Below are 18,047 nucleotides of genomic sequence, written 5' to 3' on the forward strand. Positions count from 1 at the left end.
ATTCATACGTCCCCTTTAAATGGGCGGGTCACAGGGCTATGAAAGGGATTGAAGTTGATTTACGTTGGTACAATGGCTACCGTCAATCAGATTTGGCCATTTGAGAGAAGACGCTACCTAAAAGCCCATGGAATCACAACACTGTTAATTTTGGATCTATGTTTGCGATGTGTGAATGGTAAGGCTATGGTAACAAAACATATGCTATAGCGGATTTGTATATACCAGGGCACGGCATCTGTGATTTATGTTTTTTCTCTCCCCGATGCTAGTTAGCTGGCATAACGCGTTACATTAGCTAGCTAGTTAACAAGAGTTTATGGCTAGTATCCACACAATGGTAGTCTACAGCCAATTTACTGTATTCTGGTCCTACTGTATTTTATCTGGCAAGCTAGCTAACTAATGTACAATTGCTCCAGCAAGCTGTGTTTATTAGCTTGCTAGCTATAACAGCTAACTACATGATACACCCTCCCCCTTATATGCCAACTCCTGTCTTCCAGGGTACCTGAGCTCCCCACACCTGGGCCAGGAGCCCCCTTACAGCCGAGATGCTCAGCCGGTCATCACCAGCCCGGTGGTTCCTTCTCCATCTGGTAAAATCTCCCCAGCCTCCATCCATGGGATGTTTTTATCATGTTGATACTGACAGTGCCTCTTTGGTATGAGGTTACTGAATGAGGTCCATGGGACAACATATCTTGTGAATTATTTTGCAGCATCTCCAACTGATTCAGATGGCTATGCTGCCAACTGCCCCAGTGGGGGTCAATGCAACAGACTGCCTGCTGACTGCTTCAACTGCAGCTATCATCACAACTGTAGCTATGGCAAACCAGCGTCTTTCTCTTGCAAGGCCAAGAGAGGAGTCCACTGCACAGTGAGTTCAGAAAGCCAGTTGGACACAGATTGTTCTTGACAAAGAACAAGGAGCTCCATTTACAAAGAAAGTATGTAACTGTAGCACTTTGTCATTGTGCTGTTGATGCTTCAGTATGCTGTTTATTTTTCTCTGCTTGCAGGTGGAGTCGGGGAAGCAGCAGACCAACTTCTCCCTGTCCATCACGTGCCAGTTCTGCTGGCAGCTGGACCTGTCTCAGTACAGGTGCTCCAACTCAACCAGCTGTATGACCGTTGCCTGCCCTCGCAAACGCTACAACGCCACCTGCCAAGTACTGGACCACGTACACTGCTTAGGTATACACTTACTGTACAGTGTGTCTGGTTCATTATTATTCAGATACATACCCCTCCATATGTATTTGGACAGTTATTATACACTGCTCAAAAAAATAAAGGGAACACTAAAATAACACATCCTAGATCTGAATGAATGAAATATTCTTATTAAATATTTTCTTTACATAGTTGAATGTGCGGACAACAAAATCACACAAATTATAAATGGAAATCCAATTTATCAACCCATGGAGGTCTGGATTTGGAGTTACACTCAAAATTAAAGTGGAAAACCACACTACAGGCTGATCCAACTTTGATGTAATGTCCTTAAAACAAGTCAAAATGAGGCTCAGTAGTGTGTGTGGCCTCCAAGTGCCTGTATGACCTCCCTACAACGCCCGGGCATGCTCCTGATGAGGTGGCGGATGGTCTCCTCCGAGACCTGGACTATAGCATCCGCCAACTCCTGGACAGTCTGTGGCGCAACGTGGCGTTGGTGGATGGAGCGAGACATGATGTCCCAGATGTGCTCAATTGGATTCAGGTCTGGGGAACCGGCGGGCCATTCCATAGCATCAATGCCTTCCTCTTGCAGGAACTGCTGACACACTCCAGCCACATGAGGTCTATCATTGTCTTGCATTAGGAGGAACCCAGGGCCAACTGCACCAGCATATGGTCTCACAAGGGGTCTGAGGATTTCATCTCGGTACCTAATGGCAGTCAGGCTACCTCTGGCGAGCACATGGAGGGCTGTGTGGCCCCCCAAAGAAATGCCACCCCACACCATGACTGATCCACCGCCAAACCGGTCATGCTGCAGGATGTTGCAGGCAGCAGAACGTTCTTTATGGCGTCTCCAGACTCTGTCACGTGCTCAGTGTGAACCTGCTTTCATCTGTGAAGAGCACAGGGCGTCAATCTTGGTGTTCTCTGGCAAATGCCAAACGTCCTGCACGGTGTTGAGCTGTAAGCACAACCCCCACCTGTGGATGTCGGGCCCTCATACCACCCTCATGGAGTCTGTTTCTGACCGTTTGAGCAGACACATGCACATTTGTGGCCTGCTGGAGGTCATTTTGCAAGGCTCTGGCAGTGCTCCTCCTTGCACAAAGGCGGAGGTAGCGGTCCTGCTGCTGGGTTGTTGCCCTCTTACGACGACCTCCACGTCTCCTGATGTACTGGCCTGTCTCCTGGTAGCTCTTCCATGCTCTGGACACTACGCTGACAGACACAGCAAACCTTCTTGCCACACCTCGCATTGATGTGCCATCCTGGATGAGCTGCACTACCTGAGCCACTTGTGTGGGTTGTAGACTCCGTCTCATACTACCACTAGAGTGAAAGCACCGCCAGTATTCAAAAGTGACCAAAACATCAGCCAGGAACCATAGGAACTGAGAAGTGGTCTGTGGTCACCACCTGCAGAACCACTCCTTTATTGGGGGTGTCTTGCTAATTGCCTCTAATTTCCACCTGTTTGTTGTCTATTCCATTTGCACAACAGCATGTGAAATTTATTGTCAATCAGTGTTGATTCCTAAGTGGACAGTTTGATTTCACAGAAGTGTTATTGACTTGTAGTTACATTGTTTTAAATGTTCCCTTTATTTTTTTTGAGCCGTGTATATACTCCAGCATTTTGGACTTAGGATCAAGTGTTTCATGAGGCAACAGTCCAGAAGTATGTCACCTTTTATTTAAGGGTCTTTTCATACATATATTTGACTATTTAGAAATTAAAGCACATTATGTATGTAGTCCCACCCATGTGAAGTAAGTATTTTGTCAAATGTTTAGTATTTGGTTCAATATTCCTTGCACGCGATGACTACATCAAGCTTGTGACTCTACAAACCCCTCGAATGCATTTGCAGTTAGTTTTGGTTGTGTTCTGGGTTATATTTTGTCAAAGTAACTGAATGATTATTTTCTTTCTGAGTAGATAAGATACTTCTAAACACAATCCTGATAATGTTATTATTAAGAAAAACCGTGAATGAATAATGAGTGAGATGGCATTCAGAGGCTACAACAAAACATGCTAAACTCTCACCATTACCAATATCTGGGGAGAATAGTATTTTTTGGGGGGTATGCTCTTTGTGCCTCTAACCTTCTCACTCATCATTATTCATAATTGATTCAAGATTATCTATACTCAAGTTATCATCCACATGAATGTAGAAGTGTTCAGAAACATCTTCTATTCTTACTTACAATAAAAGTGATTCAAATGGCACAAGACATTATTCATCATTCAGTTCCAATTGGGCAAAACAAACCCCAAATGCAGTTTGAGTCACAAGCTTGATGTAGTTTTGGCGTGCAAGGAATATGGAACCAAATTCTAAACTTTTGACTACACTATAAGTTAGTTTATCCAAATACTTATGACTCCTTCAAATGGGGGGACTAGTTACAGGAAGTGCTTTAAGACCAATATGTATGAAAATACCCTCAAATAAAACATTCTATCTCAAATCTAAAATGCTGGAGTATAGAACCAAATGCTTCATTGTTCAAATGCATATGGAGGGGCGTGTATACTGCCCAAATGCGTATGGAGGGGAGTGTATACTGCCCAAATGCATATGGAGGGGAGTGTAATACTGCCTGTCTTTTGTTCAGGTAAAAGAGTATTTCAGAAACGTTTGTACTGCAACTGGACAGGAGGGTACAAGTGGTCTACAGCACTGGCACTCAGGTAAAACTCCTGCACAAGCATACTGTCAAAACCTCTTAAGGATCTGACCCCTTTTTTCAATTTCTGCCTAAAATGATATACCCAAATCTAACTGACTGTTGCTCAGGACCTGAAACAAGGAGATGTATGTTCTTGATACCATTTGAAACTAAACACTTTGAAGTTTGTGGAAAAGTGAAATGAATGTAGGAGAATATAACACATTAGATCTGGTTAAAGATAATACAAAGAAGAAAATATGAATTAAAAAAAATGTTTTTTTACCAGCTTTGAAATGCAAGGCAAAGGCCATAATATATTATTCCAGCCCAGGCACAGATTTTGCCACTAGATGGCAGCAGTGTATGTGCAAAGTTTAAGACTGATCCAATGAATCATTGCATTTCTGTTCAAAATATTATATCAAGACTCCCCAAATGTGCCTAATTGTTTTATTAATACATCTAAGTTCATAATTGTGCACTCTCCTCAAACAGTAGTGTGGTATTATTTCACTGTAATAGCTACTGTAAATTGGACAGTGCAGTTAGATTAACAAGAATGTAAGCTTTCTACCCATATCAGATATGTCTATGTCCTGGGATTTCTTTTTTGTTACTTACAACCTCATGCTAATCGTATTAGCCTACGTTAGCTCAACCGTCACGGGGGGGGGAGACGATTTATTAAAGGAAGGCTGAAACAAAAAAATGGTTTATCTGGTTGAAAACGGCTTTTGTGGCATCGATATTAGTCAGAAACATTTATTTTGGTGCCAAAACTGACTACAAAGTGTAAATAGGACAGCATTTTAAATCAGTATCTTACAAAACTGAGATTTGTGAGATTTACGAAATCAAGAAGTACAGTGTTTTCCTTGGGTTCGGTATAGATTTCAATTCTGTACACACAGGACTGCTGTCTGGCACGGCTTGCAATACTCAAATCATCCAGAGCACAGGTGCATGTGTGCTGCAGTGCATGCTATCCAATCGTAGCAGCAGAATCAACCAGCAGAACTACCAATAATTGACAGTCTTGGGTTGAAAGAATAAGACTTATTCATCACTCAAATCTCTTAAGGACAAAACAAACCGTGATGAAGGTTAAAAGCAGCAAGTGTCCGTCCTACCACCTCTGACAACAGAACATCAGCCGTAATTTTCTTTTAATTTCCCGACGATTGTACACGTTGACTTGCCACCCTTTGTCAACACCAAGAAGGTGGTCTACTGCTTACGGCCGACGTTCAATATGGTGCACCTTCCCGCTTAGATGTCCATGTCTTCTATGCTCTTCACTGTTACCAGTAGAATTCCAGTTGTGTTATTGTTGTGTTTCTATCTACAGCATTACACTAGGTGGATTTGGGGCTGACCGGTTCTATCTAGGCCAGTGGAGAGAGGGTCTGGGCAAGCTGTTCAGTTTCGGTGGCCTGGGCATCTGGACCCTGATTGATGTGCTGCTGATTGGAGCGGGCTATGTGGGGCCAGCCGATGGCTCCCTCTACATCTGAGACCTGTGATTGATGCCCACTCCACAGGCATGATGGTTGTAGGGTTGATACCCTCTCCATTTCAGTTTAGACTGTCTGACTGTAAAGATCCACTCCATGGAGATGCCATCCCATAATCACACCATCTGCTTGCCCAAACTCCCACTGTCTGCAAAGACTGACTTCTAGTCCCATCTGCCACCAGTGCAGCTTCAAGGTCAGCCTTGTCAGGTCCACCTCTAGATCATCAAGCCCAAGCGTCCTTCACTGATATACTGTAATACAAGCTGCACTGAGCATAGTTTTGGAGTTGTTTGGTTAATGGTGATAAGAGTTGGTCAGGCTGATATGGACTGACTGGAGAATGGGAGGTAGGGACAGTTGAGCAGTGCTTGGAATTATATTGTAACAATGGCCACCTATGGTGCTCCATGGTCATGCATAGGAGACCAGTAACCATGACTACAGAACACAAAATGGACTTATTATAATACCGATAACAGAAACAAAAAGTGCTTGGAAGAAAAGCAGTGTTTCTTCCCTGTAGGTTTTGTAAAAGCATGTGGCACCTGCTAAGTGTGGTGGACGGTAATGTGCATTGGTGGATAGCAGATCAACCTTTCAGTGATCTGTCTGCAAACCAACCAGCAAAAGAGTACTTGAACGGTTATTTTCTTTGGAGTGTAACATTGCAACATGAATGTCAGATTGCTTGGTTGAAAATGTGGTTGGGATACAGATTTGGGGAAATTACATGGTTATTATGGCTGGGGCTTATATTGTGTATTTCTATTTATTGCATTGTGGATGTGCACCACAGGAGGCTGTTGAGGGGAGGACGGCTCATAATAATGGCTGGAACGGCATTAAACGCATGGAAATCATGTTTTTGATGTATTTGATACTATTCCGCTCCAGCCATTACCATGAGCCCGTCCTCCCCAATTAAGGCGCCACCAACCTTCTGTGATGTGCACCAATATGCATATGTCAGATTTCAGCATTATATGGGTTAACTGATGTGAAACGGCTAGCTAGTCAGCAGTGGTGCGCGCTAAATAGCGTTTCAATCGGTTATGTCACTTGCTCTAAGGCCTTGAAGTAGTGATTCCCCTTGCTCTGCAAGGGCCGCGGCTTTTGTGGAGCGAGGGGTAATGATGCTTCGTGGGTGACTGTTGTTGTGTGCACAGGGTCCCTGGCGAGGGGACGGTCTAAAGTTCTACTGTTACAATGGCATTGCGCTACAGCTCTGCATGCCCAAAACACACAATCTGTTCTCGTAAAGCTGTGCAGGCTTCAACTAGGTCACTAACTGGTTCAGGATGGTTTTAGTACTAGTTTTCAAAGAACTTGTACAACAGGTTTTTTTCTTCATTGCTAATCACCCAGCCCGAATGGTTACGATATGTAGCCTCCCATATCCAGAGCTTGAGAATGTGTGCTGCACAAACTGGTAACCTATATTTCTGGTGAAAATGTGTTCATGTTCTGGAGGTAGGATTTGTTTTTTTGGAACACTGTAATGACAATGTTTGAGAATTGTAAATATTAAATTTGTGAAATATTATTGAACTTTGTGCCTTATTGTATTCAGCCTGCTGTTAGTATTGTCTAGTATTATAAGCATACTTGAATAAACAAAGTCATCTGGTGTTATTTCCATGATGATTGACCTAGACTTCACCTCTACATTCTTTCACACAGTAAAATGCCGTGCCACATCTTTGAGACAGTGCCGTTGGATACAGAAATACAGGCCTACAGAAAGATAAGCTCACTGCCGTAAACCAAGAGTTTACTGACTAATGGTTGTGAATACATACACCATATAACAATTGGTGCTAGCATGTGTTAGTGCTTCTCATTGGCTAATCTGCATACACTCCCCATCCCCAGTTCCTCACTTACTGTTATGTACCACCTCCAACAGAATGTGTTTGGCCCATTGTTTGCGCTGAATTGACTGACCGCCACCTCTACATTTTGGCTGGCAAGGCTACCCAGTTAGAATAATAAATGCCAGTCATCCTCACTATGCCATATCTCACTGAGCATGAATACAACCTGTAAGAAATTGTTTCATTTTGGGTTATGTATTTTTAACCAAACACTTCGTTGAGGCTGACGTATCTCAACGAGTAGCATCTTAAAATACAACAGCAATAGAACCACCATAATCACCTAGTCATTTCCGATTTCCGGGTAATTCTTTAATTAAATTAAAGCAGTCTTACTGGGTTAATTGACTTTTGGAAACATTGTGAATATCATTACTCCTATGAGCATGTGAGTTCTCTTAGGTAATAGGACAGTCATTTGCAGGTTCATATTCATTGAGAGTCAACAATCCTAAGTGAATCAGAACACAACTTTCATTGTGGTGAAATCCCCTATGATTAGTTTAGAATTGTTAATCGCGAGTGATGAAGACAGACTATTCATTTATTCCTGTCTTATGCAAGAAACAATTAGTTTGGCATTTCACTGGATCTCCCAGCAACAGCAATAGGCTGATTCCTAGGATGTTATACAGTACACTGAACAAAAATAAATGCAACATGTAAAGTGTTGATCCCATGTTTCATGAGCTGAAATAAAAGAATCCCAGAAATTTTCCAAGCACAAAAAGCTTGTGTCTATCAAATTTTGTGCACAAATGTTTACATCCTTGTTAGTAAGCATTTCTCCACCTGACAGGTGTGGCATATCAAGAAGCTACTTAAATACCATGATCATTACACAGGTGTGCCTTGTGCAGGCGACAAAAGGCCACTAAAATGTGAAGTTGTCACAACACAATGCAACAATTTTTGAAGGAACGTGCAATTGACATGCTGACTGCAGGAATGTCCACGAGAGCTGTTGCCAGATAATTTAAGTTTCATTTCTCTACCATAAGCAGTCTCCAATGTCATATTAGAGATTTGGAAGTACGTCCAATAGGCCTCCACTGCAGACCACGTGTATAGTGTCGTGTGGGCCAGCCGTTTACTGATGTCAGCGTTGTGAACAGAGTGCCTCATGGTGTTAGTGGGGTATGGCTGGACAACACAATTGCATCTTATCTATGGCAATTTGAATGCACAGAGATACCACGAAGAGATCCTGAGGCCCATTGTCACACCATTCATCCGCCGCCATCACCTCATGTTTCAGCATGATAACGCAAGGATCTGTAGCTTTTAGTTTTTGTTTTTTTTTGCACCAAAGAAAAGTGAAAGACAAAACAGTACTGATAACAGGTAAAAAAAAATGGTGTGCAGGTAAGGTTAGAAGCCCAAAAGGGCTTATAAAAACCACACCAATAAGTAAAAGTTTGTTCAATCAGTTAAGCAAAGCATAAGAATTATAATTGCACATACTATATACTCAGTAAACAAGACAAAACGTGATTATGTGAGTGAGGCGACATGGAGGGATTATTGGGTAGTTTGGTTCATCAGGCTGACCGGATAAGGTTTTGGCAATGATGAAGATTAGAATTCCAGAGTATGGGACCTCTGTATCTGATGGAGAATTAACTATGTGATGTGTGGCAGTGGGGAGGGTGAAGGTTATTGCAGTGTCTTGTGTTATATAGATGGATGTCAGAATTAACCTGGAAGAATCCATTGAAGGGTTTCGGTAAACTGTGTGGGAGGTATACAATTCCTAGAAGCTGAAAATGTCAATTTCTACCATGGCATGTATACTCAGGCATGGTCACCAATTGAGCATGTTTGGGATGCTCTGGATTGGTGTACAACAGCGCATTGAAATTCTCACCAATATACAGCAATTTCACACAGCCTTGAAGAGGATTGGGACAATATTCCACAATCAACAGCCTAATCAACTCTGCATGGGAAATGGTGGTCACATCAGATACTGAATGGTTCTCTGATCCACACTACTTTAAAAAAAATTTAAATTGTGACCAGACGCATATCTGTATTCCCAGTCACATGAAATTCATACATTAGGGCCTAATGAATTTATTTCAGTGGACCAATTATCTTATATGAACTGGAACTGAGTAGTTCTAACTTCCAATAGTCATACAGTAATTAATAAGTTGATAAATGTAGTATCTGTATCTTGCTAAAGCTGGATCACACATCTGATTTCATAGCATCCCAGCATGAGATACTGGATTTGCGTCAGATCTTTGTGGTTGCAAGGAACATTTGAAAGCAATTTCACAGTAATACCAATTAGATCCAGCTATGTAATAGACCTGAATAATAGCTTATCAAATCTGACTGCAATCTGTAAATTTGTTACCCATATTTTACAGAGAAGACTGGTATTGATACTAACGTCCACTCTTTCTTCCAGCTCATGCGCTTCATCTGTGCAGTCAATCTCATGTGATAGTGGATCATTGTGGAATGCAGCCAATAAGCCACTTGTATTCATTTCAATCTTGCACAATCAATCTTAGAAACTGAAACACTTGACCTTGCATTAAGCGGAATTGGCTTGCCCATTCCTATGTTCCTAATCGAATGTAAATGAAAAATGTTGCCACAAGCCAAATGCAATTTGTGATTTATTTTGTACAATAAGGAAAATGCACATTACCCCAGCTCAGATGTCAAGAGTTCAAGAGCATCTCCATTTCGCACACTCAAACCTGAACATTGCATCCCCCACTACCAGCATGCTACACACTGATTAACCCAACCCGTAAAAGTAACACCTGAAACCAGATCCCCTATATACTGGTCTTGACAAGAAAAAGTGTCAGGGGAGGTTCTCTTCTACACTGTTCAACCAATGTGTAGGAGTTAAGATGGAGTGGTGTCTTGATAACGTCCAAAAGCAGAAGTCTGATCAGGCTCTTTGCATTTCCCCTGAAAACCAGGTTGTTGGGGACTCGGTAGAGGCTATACACTGATAGAAACAGATTCCAGCCAAGGAAGGACCCCTCTAATATTTTTCATTTTTTGCAGAGCTAGGAGAGTAACCCCTACTTTGGAAGCTTAAGTTAGGCATCCAGGAAAAAATATAAAATTTAAGAAAAAAAAAAAGTTGTCCATGTGATAACTGTTCAACCTTCTGGCAGGGAAAGTATGGCCACAGTTTAAGGAGCAAACTCAATAGACACTCAATGTCTCAATAGATAATCAATAGACAAAAATGGCAAAAGGCATATGGTGATATCCACACCATGTGCCCATACCACTGTTCACACCATCCATACAAAATGAGATTTTACACACTAAGACTGACACTGGAAACTTTCCAATAAAAAGTAAAATAGGGTTACTGAAGTAAATCTCTACCCCGCCCCATGCTCAACACCTTAGGTAGCAATGGGAGGTGACAAATACCATTACTTGTGTCAAATACAGTACTTCATTTTGAATTTAATAAACTCAAAATGTATCTTAAATATTCATAAATTAGGCGTCACCATGTTTTTAAACAATATTGTATAAAAAGTATAACAAAGACAGGCAAATCTCCAAACAACGATTAAACAGAACAAATCTACGACCATTCAAATGTGGGGCGGGGGATGAAGAATGTCAATGTAGTGGCCAAAGGACTGGGCCAAATCTCATCGCTGTACTCAGTGTACTGCTTTAGAACTGGGGGCATAGGGGGTCTGAGTGTCAGGTTTGGGTAGAAGCAGTCTTCTCTCCCCTCTCAGCAACACCAATGGACACACCACAGTGAAAACCACGTGTTCCATCAGGCCCACGAGGTAGACGGATTACACCTGGCGGAAGCCCGTCTGCGCCCTGGATCTTTCGACCCAGCATGGGGCTCCCTACTGGGCTGCTCTCCTGGGAGGCCACCTGCCTGCGCCTCTGGACCCAGGGGCTACCGGACGGCGTCAGGCTGCTGTCTGAGGAGTAGTCCGCCCAACGTCGCCCAGCCTCAGGGCTCAGTCTACCCTCACTGGCCAAAGGAGACTTATGGGAGTGGGGAGACTTACGTTGGGAGCATGGGCTGGCCCGGGGGCTCGACCAGGGGCTGGTGCGTGGGGACACAGCCGGGCTCAGGTGATTGTTCTGGAAGGTGGCACCCCCTCCAGTGGGACTTAGCTTATTGACAGAGCGGGATTTGCGGGCCAGTCTGGGGGAGGTGGGGTTACTCTCAGTCTCTGAGGAGCTACAGGCAGAGTCTTCGTGATACTGAAGCTCCCGTACCCGGCTGTTGAGTGAGTGGCTCTTCCTCATTCCTCCTACTCCCTCCTCGCGCTGACGCTGATCTTTGGGGACCTTTTTCTTGGGAGGCTTGGTGCCGATCAGGACCACCTTCAACCCCAGAGACCCTGTCCCCTCCTCGCTGCCCACAGCCTCGTTGGCTTTGACTGCAGCCTCCACCTCCTCATACTCCACGATGGCACACTCCTCAGTGCTCAGCTGTGTGTAGCGGCAACTCAGCTTCTTCAGGTCGGCTGGCAGGTCCTTGCCAAGCTTCAGCACCCTCACAGAGGCAATGGCTCCATATGTTCCAAATGCTTTCAGCAGCAGCTTCATCAGTTGTTCCTGTTGGGTAGCGCCGCCCTCACTCCCGTCGCCAGCCCCACCCTCCATCGCCACACCCAGCTCTGGCCAGCTCTGCAGCTCACTGAGTAGTAGCATGCGGCTTGGCAGAGACTCACTGGCAAACACAGGCACTGTTGATCTGCGACGCACTTTGCGCCCCTCATCATTTAGCTCAAGTATTGTCGAGTGGCGCAGAGCATATGCAGTTGTTCTCCAGTCTCGCGTCAAGTGCTTCACCTGGAAGGAAAACAACTGTTAGAGACAATCGGAAGCGAAAGTCAGTACTTCTACAGGCAGTATCCTGTATGAGAACTTCCTTTGTTTATTCATACATCCTGAAAACTAAAAAGCCATGGTTCTGATGGCAGTATGATAACATGAGCAGCCACAGATCTAGAATGAGATTATTTCTATGTAAGCAACAGCTACAAAGGCAAATCAAGTTACTGGCTACTACTGAAGTGTTGTTTAACAGTTCCTAGAATTTCAAACTTTGTTGGTAAATACAGCAACAAATGTGCTGTTATTGTTAGCTCCTCTTAGAAACTAAAACAATTACAGTATTCATGCAGCTCTGAACATTAGAAATTAAACCAGTAGAGGAGAAAAACAGATATTTTTCTTGGAAGTGTAAACTGAAAAGGTAAACAGCCAAAATCAATGAGCCTGTATGAGCCTCATTCACACCAGATGCTCCCGCCGCCAACTCATGTGAGAATGCACTTCCGAGCACCAACAGCTTGCCATATTGACACTAGGAACAGCTGTTGCATTCAGTTATATGAGCCCCCAAGGAATTCAATTGATATTTCAATATCCAGACACCAAACTGTCAGCAGGAGATCAAACATTACCTTCTTGAAGGAGGTGAGCAGTTTGACACTGACGAAGCCCAGCTTGTTGCGTCGGACATGTTTGAGCAGGAAGGCATCGTGTTCCAGGTTCTCATCCGACAAGTAGTACTCGATCTGGGCCACCAGCTTCTGGGTCAGCTCTGGGTCTGGGGGCTGCCAGCTCTCCTCCTCCAGCTCACCGCCACTCGTGCCAGCGCCACTGAGAAAGATAATGGATAACATGCCAGTTCAGAGACACAAAGCAGGAGCTTAACCGATTTGGCAGGAGAACTGATCAAAACAACCTCAGCCATTACCCATGGCAACATGCTGAGAAGAGCTGCTGGAGATCTGCCATCTTGACTCTTTCCTCAGATTTCATTTTCAGATTCTTCCTGTGACAGTAGTGACAGGCTGCCTAACCACAGTGTGACCGTCACACTGCTCTCTGCCAGAACCGCAACACCACAGGGTGTCCCGGCCAACATGAACAGAAATTGCTAAGACCTCTCCATCTGAAGAGTGCACAGTCATCGCCACACTACATGCCTCCCCCACAGGGACAGGGCTATTTACCATATCAGCCAGACTTCAAAATCAAACAATGTATTCATTTACTGCCTGCCACACCAAAACAAAGGTTTAATCAAAGCTCTATTGACAGAGGGCTTTAAAAATTGCACAGGTATGCCAGGCTAGCATTGCCAGCTGCAATAAGAGTGAATGTCTGAATGACATTACTGTGTCGATGAGTCATCCTCCTCACACAGCGATCCCATCCCGCAGGCTAGGCAAGACACTAGTCGAATACCCCAGACAACGTAATGATTGCAGCATCCAACCCACTGTGTTAAAGTCAGGGGAAGCCCTTCAACAAAATATGTGGGCGCAACACCTCCCCCGCACACAACACCACTGTAAAGGGACCAATTGTTAACTTCTGATTCTCTCCTGCCACAATAATAAGCTGGTCAAAGAGCATCAATGAGTAGTTCACTGGTTACAAAAGTACCATGGGAAAACTAAAAATGTTCCATGCCCCTAAACAAGTGCAACATTGTTGCAAGTGAGAAACACCGCAAGACTGACTATTGGCTGACCTGGCTAAGAATATGAATTTATTTCAGACTACCTAAATTAAACATACCAACCACATAGTCATACATTAGCACTCAGTCACAGGGATTTACAAGGGCAAAAATAGCCAGCCTGGTCTCAGACTAGACATAACATAGTAAATGTAAATCCAAACACTCAATTTAGTATGGTTAAGACCGGTTAGTTAAAACCTGTTACGGCTAGAGGTTCCGCTAGCGGAACATTGACAACATCCGGTGAAATTGCGGAGCACGAAATTCAAATGAGAAATATTTAACTTTCATAAAATCACTAGTGCAATACACCAAAACAAAACTTAACTTCTTGTTAATCCAGCCACCAGCTCAGATTTCAAAAAGGCTTTACGGCGAAAGCAAACCATGCGACTGAGGACAGCACCCCATCATACAAACACATGACAATCATATTTCAACCCGCCAGGCGCGACAACTCAGAAATAACTATATAATTCATGCCTTACCTTTGAACATCTTCTGTTGGCACTTCAAAATGTCCCATAAAGATCACAAATTGTCCTTGTGTGTGATAAATTCCATCGTTATATCCCCAAAATGTCAATTTCTTTGGCACGTTTGTTTCAGAAAAACACCGGTTCCAACTCACCCAACATGACTACAAATGATCTAATAAGTTACCTGTAAACTTGGTCCAAAACAACTTTCCTAATCCAACTTCAGGTATTTTAAAACGTAAATAATCGATCAAATTTAAGACAGTATATTCAGTGTTCAATAGCGGATAAAATGAAAGTGGAGCGAGTTCCGGGTCCCGTGCCCCAAACAGTCCACTTGGCTCGACACCCAGAAAGGAAAGGGCTACTTAATTTCTCAAAGGAAAAATATCAACCAATTTCTAAAGACTTAACATCTAGTGGAAGCCATATGAACTGCAACCAGATGCCTCAAATCTAGTATCCCATAGAAAACAGTTCTCAAAATAATCCTGGATGGTTTGTCCTCGGGGTTTCAGCTACCAAATAAGTGCTGTTATACACAGACATGATTTTAATAGTTTTAGAAACTTCGGAGTGTTATCAATTATATGCATATCCTAGCTTATGGGCCCGAGAAACAGGCAGTTTATTTTTGGCACGCTTTTCATCCGGACGTGAAAATAGCGCCCCCTTGCCCAAAAGCGGTTTTAAGGCAAAAAACGAACGTGGTTAGTCGACAAATCTCTAACAACCTAAATGTTGCCTGTTAGAATTATCACGGACAGCTTTAGCAACTACTTAATACTGTGCTAACCCTTCCCCTTTAACCCAGTGTTTAAACGCCAGTCCTCGAGTAGCCCCAACAGTACACATTTGCATTGTAACCCCAGGACAAGCAGTCGTGATTCTACAACACAAAATGTGTTCTCTAACCAAGCTAACGTTAGCCACAACAATGTGTAAAAATATATATAAGTGGAATTCGTAACTTGTCACAGATTTTGCTGCATTTCCTAACATATCATACAAGATGGATGGACATCCGACAAATGAATACATACTGCACCATACGAAATTTAACATCTGAACCTATTTGGAGTGCCCCGGATTTACATTTACTATTGTAATGAAACAGGCAGGGAGCAGGCCTCGAACCCTCGACCTTCTAGCCCGAAGTCCAGCGTGCTATCGACTGTGCCCCAAAAGCTTGTACGAGCGGCAGAGTCGATATTCGCGCTTATAAACCCAGGGTCGTTACAGTATGTTACGTCTGAGTCCAGGTTGAGAAAGCAGGGGATGACGCAGGGGAATTAGAGCAATGAGTGTAAAGGTGCCATCCAAATCGGCCTTTTTTACATCAATGGGATTACAATTCCCGTCCACAGGTGGTTAGAAGCTGTCTGGCAATTACCATAACTCTTCACTGTGGAATTGAAGTTCACATTGAAATATCACGAAACGACAAAAATGAAAGTATGCAGTATTTTAGCATACATAAGGTTCATTCCAATAACAAACAATCAAATCGGAACGTTAGAAATGAGGATACAGACAGACATGCCATTACAAGACAAAACATTTACCTGGATTTATCATGTCTTCCAAATTCGTCTTCACTACAGCTGCCTCCGAGGAAATCGAGATTGTTTGAGGACACCTCCTCCTCTGGTTCCTCGTCGTCTGCCGCTTGAATAGCCACGGTTATCATCACTTGAGTCCCCATCTCCTGCAGGTGTTGATCCACAATTATTACCTCGTCGATTTCCCGTCCCGCTGACGAACCTAATGCAGATTCGATATGTTTCTGAAACTCCATGGTGGCACTCGTCATTTTACCCGAAATAAATGAGTTTTCTCCCGGTTCGTTCACTTCCTCCTCGGCTACACCAGTGGTAGTGCTTTCATGAAAGCATTTATTCCCTGTAATACAACAATTGAAGTCGCAAGAATACGGGGCACACACACCTCGACGCTTTTGACACCCACACCGGTGGATGGCCAAGGAAGCCCCGAAGATGCGCTCCACAGCTTGCCAGAGCCCCCAAATTCTACCCCACGGAGAACCCTGGGGTGGCGTGGAGCTAGCAGCTAGCGAGACGCAGCTAGGAACCGGGGAGACCGAGGGGATGGAGCCGTCTTGTAAGGTTACTTCCTGATATGTAAGAAGCGTTCTGCTTTTGAAACGCGCTCTGGGATTGGGCCATGTCATCTTTCCGCACTCATCCCCAATCCACCAGCAAACTCCAAGATGAAGCCAAGAGGGAGGGAGGAGAAAATAGAGACAACGGATAAATGCGTTTACCAATGTTTGCATTTTTGTGTATTTTCCCCTTCGTCACTATTTCTAGTAAACAATGGCTGCTATTTCACACGTGTCCTAAATAAGGGGATGTTGAAGAGTAAATGCCACGTGCTGTTATGCAATTGGGGAAATTGCAATGCACCAATCATGAAGGCTGACCCATTTCTCAGAACCTGCAAATTGGATAATAGGCTTTTAGCATTAGACCGCAGGGGTTGTTGAGGGATTTGCTATGGGGAAGGACACAAATAAACGACACCAGAGTATATAGTGTCATGAAGCATTACTGTCAGCAGTGGCTTTTACTTTTTAACTTTATTTTAGATTGTGTATGCCTATAATAAAATAGCCCTTTGCAACAAAATTATTAACACAGTTTTGAAGATGTCAGGATTTCCATAATCCAATTCATGATCTGTTATCTCCAAACCTATACCCCATTGGCCCAAACCTTCAGTGCACCGCGTATGACACTCGCTGACTGTTTTTAATTGTAGGTGTGTATCATATCCTACATGGACTCGTAAATCATCACCCACACCACAACTGCTACACCATTGCTAATACAGTTGCCAGGCCTGAGATGACTTGATGTTTTCTCCACCCTGTTGGCAAGAGTTGTACAGCTGGTGGACTGACTCATACTCTGAACCACATGTCCTGCAGCAGCAGTGCTGTACCTCCCAGTGCCACAAGCCAGGAGCAGACATCAATCAGATAATGGCCCTGCAGGAAGATGTTCCAACATCCCCCTCAACAGCTTATCTGTCAGGTGTCTGCAGCAGGAAACAGCCCCAATAGAGACATAAGTTGCACCCCAAATGGCACCATATTCCATTTAAAGTGCACTACAATTAACCAGGGCCCATAGGGAATAGGCTGCCATTTGGGACACCTTTGGCAGGAGTAAGCTGATTGCTGTAAACTGAGCTGAGTTAAAATGAGCACCCGTCTCTTGATCAGAGCAGAGCTGGTATTTCCTCTTTGTCCAGACTGAATGCAATTGTGACCACCATTCGCCTGTACTTAACATTCAACAACAAGGTTGTTAATTTGTTAATTTGTAATCCTACAAAGCATCTTACATATGTTGGTTTATTTTAAATGTACACATTTCTTTGTCTGTATGATTTTGTCCATTCTGGACATCTGGATAGAGAAAGCTGAACAATTGCTTTATTATTCTGTTTTTACAAGGTTTAATTTAACATCTACACTTTAGTTATATTTGATATGTGTTTTTCCTGTGTCCCAATTGTGAAGAATCTGAAGGGAAGTATATCAATCAGTAGTCATGAGATTCTTAGGAACATTGTGAAACATTTTGCTTTTTGAGCTTGTGAATGTGATGCAATCTTTCCGAAATCATCTGATACATGATTGGGCAATCCTGCCTTGAATGAAAGATGTTTGGAGTAAAGTTGAAGGAAAATATGCATGTATGTCTTTGTAAATATACATACCCTGGTGATAATAGAGAATCCTTTGTGAGTCTGTCCTAGGTGACTGTCA

At 43.4% G+C, this 18,047-nt stretch overlaps 2 protein-coding genes across 2 annotated transcripts; one reads left to right on the forward strand and one right to left on the reverse strand.

The window, feature by feature from the left end:
• Positions 1-14: 14 nt before the first annotated feature.
• Positions 15-6,938, forward strand: LOC135550800 (TM2 domain-containing protein 3-like). Its single transcript, XM_064981921.1, has 6 exons — positions 15-178; positions 507-599; positions 723-883; positions 1,026-1,200; positions 3,817-3,892; positions 5,222-6,938. The coding sequence occupies exons 1-6, from the start codon at positions 73-75 to the stop codon at positions 5,385-5,387; spliced, it is 777 nt and encodes a 258-aa protein (XP_064837993.1). The 5' UTR covers positions 15-72; the 3' UTR covers positions 5,388-6,938.
• Positions 6,939-9,884: 2,946 nt separating this feature from the next.
• LOC135550793 (la-related protein 6-like) lies at positions 9,885-16,562 on the reverse strand. The gene is made up of 3 exons (XM_064981909.1): positions 15,817-16,562; positions 12,703-12,901; positions 9,885-12,085 (listed from the first exon to the last, which is right to left on the reverse strand). Exons 1-3 carry the CDS (start codon positions 16,545-16,547, stop codon positions 10,967-10,969), a joined length of 2,049 nt encoding a protein of 682 aa, XP_064837981.1. The 5' UTR covers positions 16,548-16,562; the 3' UTR covers positions 9,885-10,966.
• Positions 16,563-18,047: the final 1,485 nt, after the last annotated feature.

Source organism: Oncorhynchus masou, chromosome 1 (genome assembly GCF_036934945.1).
Source record: "Oncorhynchus masou masou isolate Uvic2021 chromosome 1, UVic_Omas_1.1, whole genome shotgun sequence".
NCBI lineage: Eukaryota > Metazoa > Chordata > Actinopteri > Salmoniformes > Salmonidae > Oncorhynchus > Oncorhynchus masou.

Bases quoted from the DNA above. Each gene is read 5' to 3' on its own strand.
- LOC135550800 (XM_064981921.1), top strand. From the start codon at position 73: ATGGCTACCGTCAATCAGATTTGGCCATTTGAGAGAAGACGCTACCTA. The intron at 179-506 runs GTAAGGCTATGG...CCTGTCTTCCAG, and splicing joins ATGTTTGCGATGTGTGAATG to GGTACCTGAGCTCCCCACAC. The intron at 1,201-3,816 runs GTATACACTTAC...TCTTTTGTTCAG, and splicing joins GGACCACGTACACTGCTTAG to GTAAAAGAGTATTTCAGAAA.
- LOC135550793 (XM_064981909.1), bottom strand. From the start codon at position 16,547: ATGCAAACATTGGTAAACGCATTTATCCGTTGTCTCTATTTTCTCCTC. The intron at 12,902-15,816 runs GTAAATGTTTTG...TATCTTTCTCAG, and splicing joins GGAAGACATGATAAATCCAG to TGGCGCTGGCACGAGTGGCG. The intron at 12,086-12,702 runs GTAATGTTTGAT...TTTTCCTTCCAG, and splicing joins TGCTCACCTCCTTCAAGAAG to GTGAAGCACTTGACGCGAGA.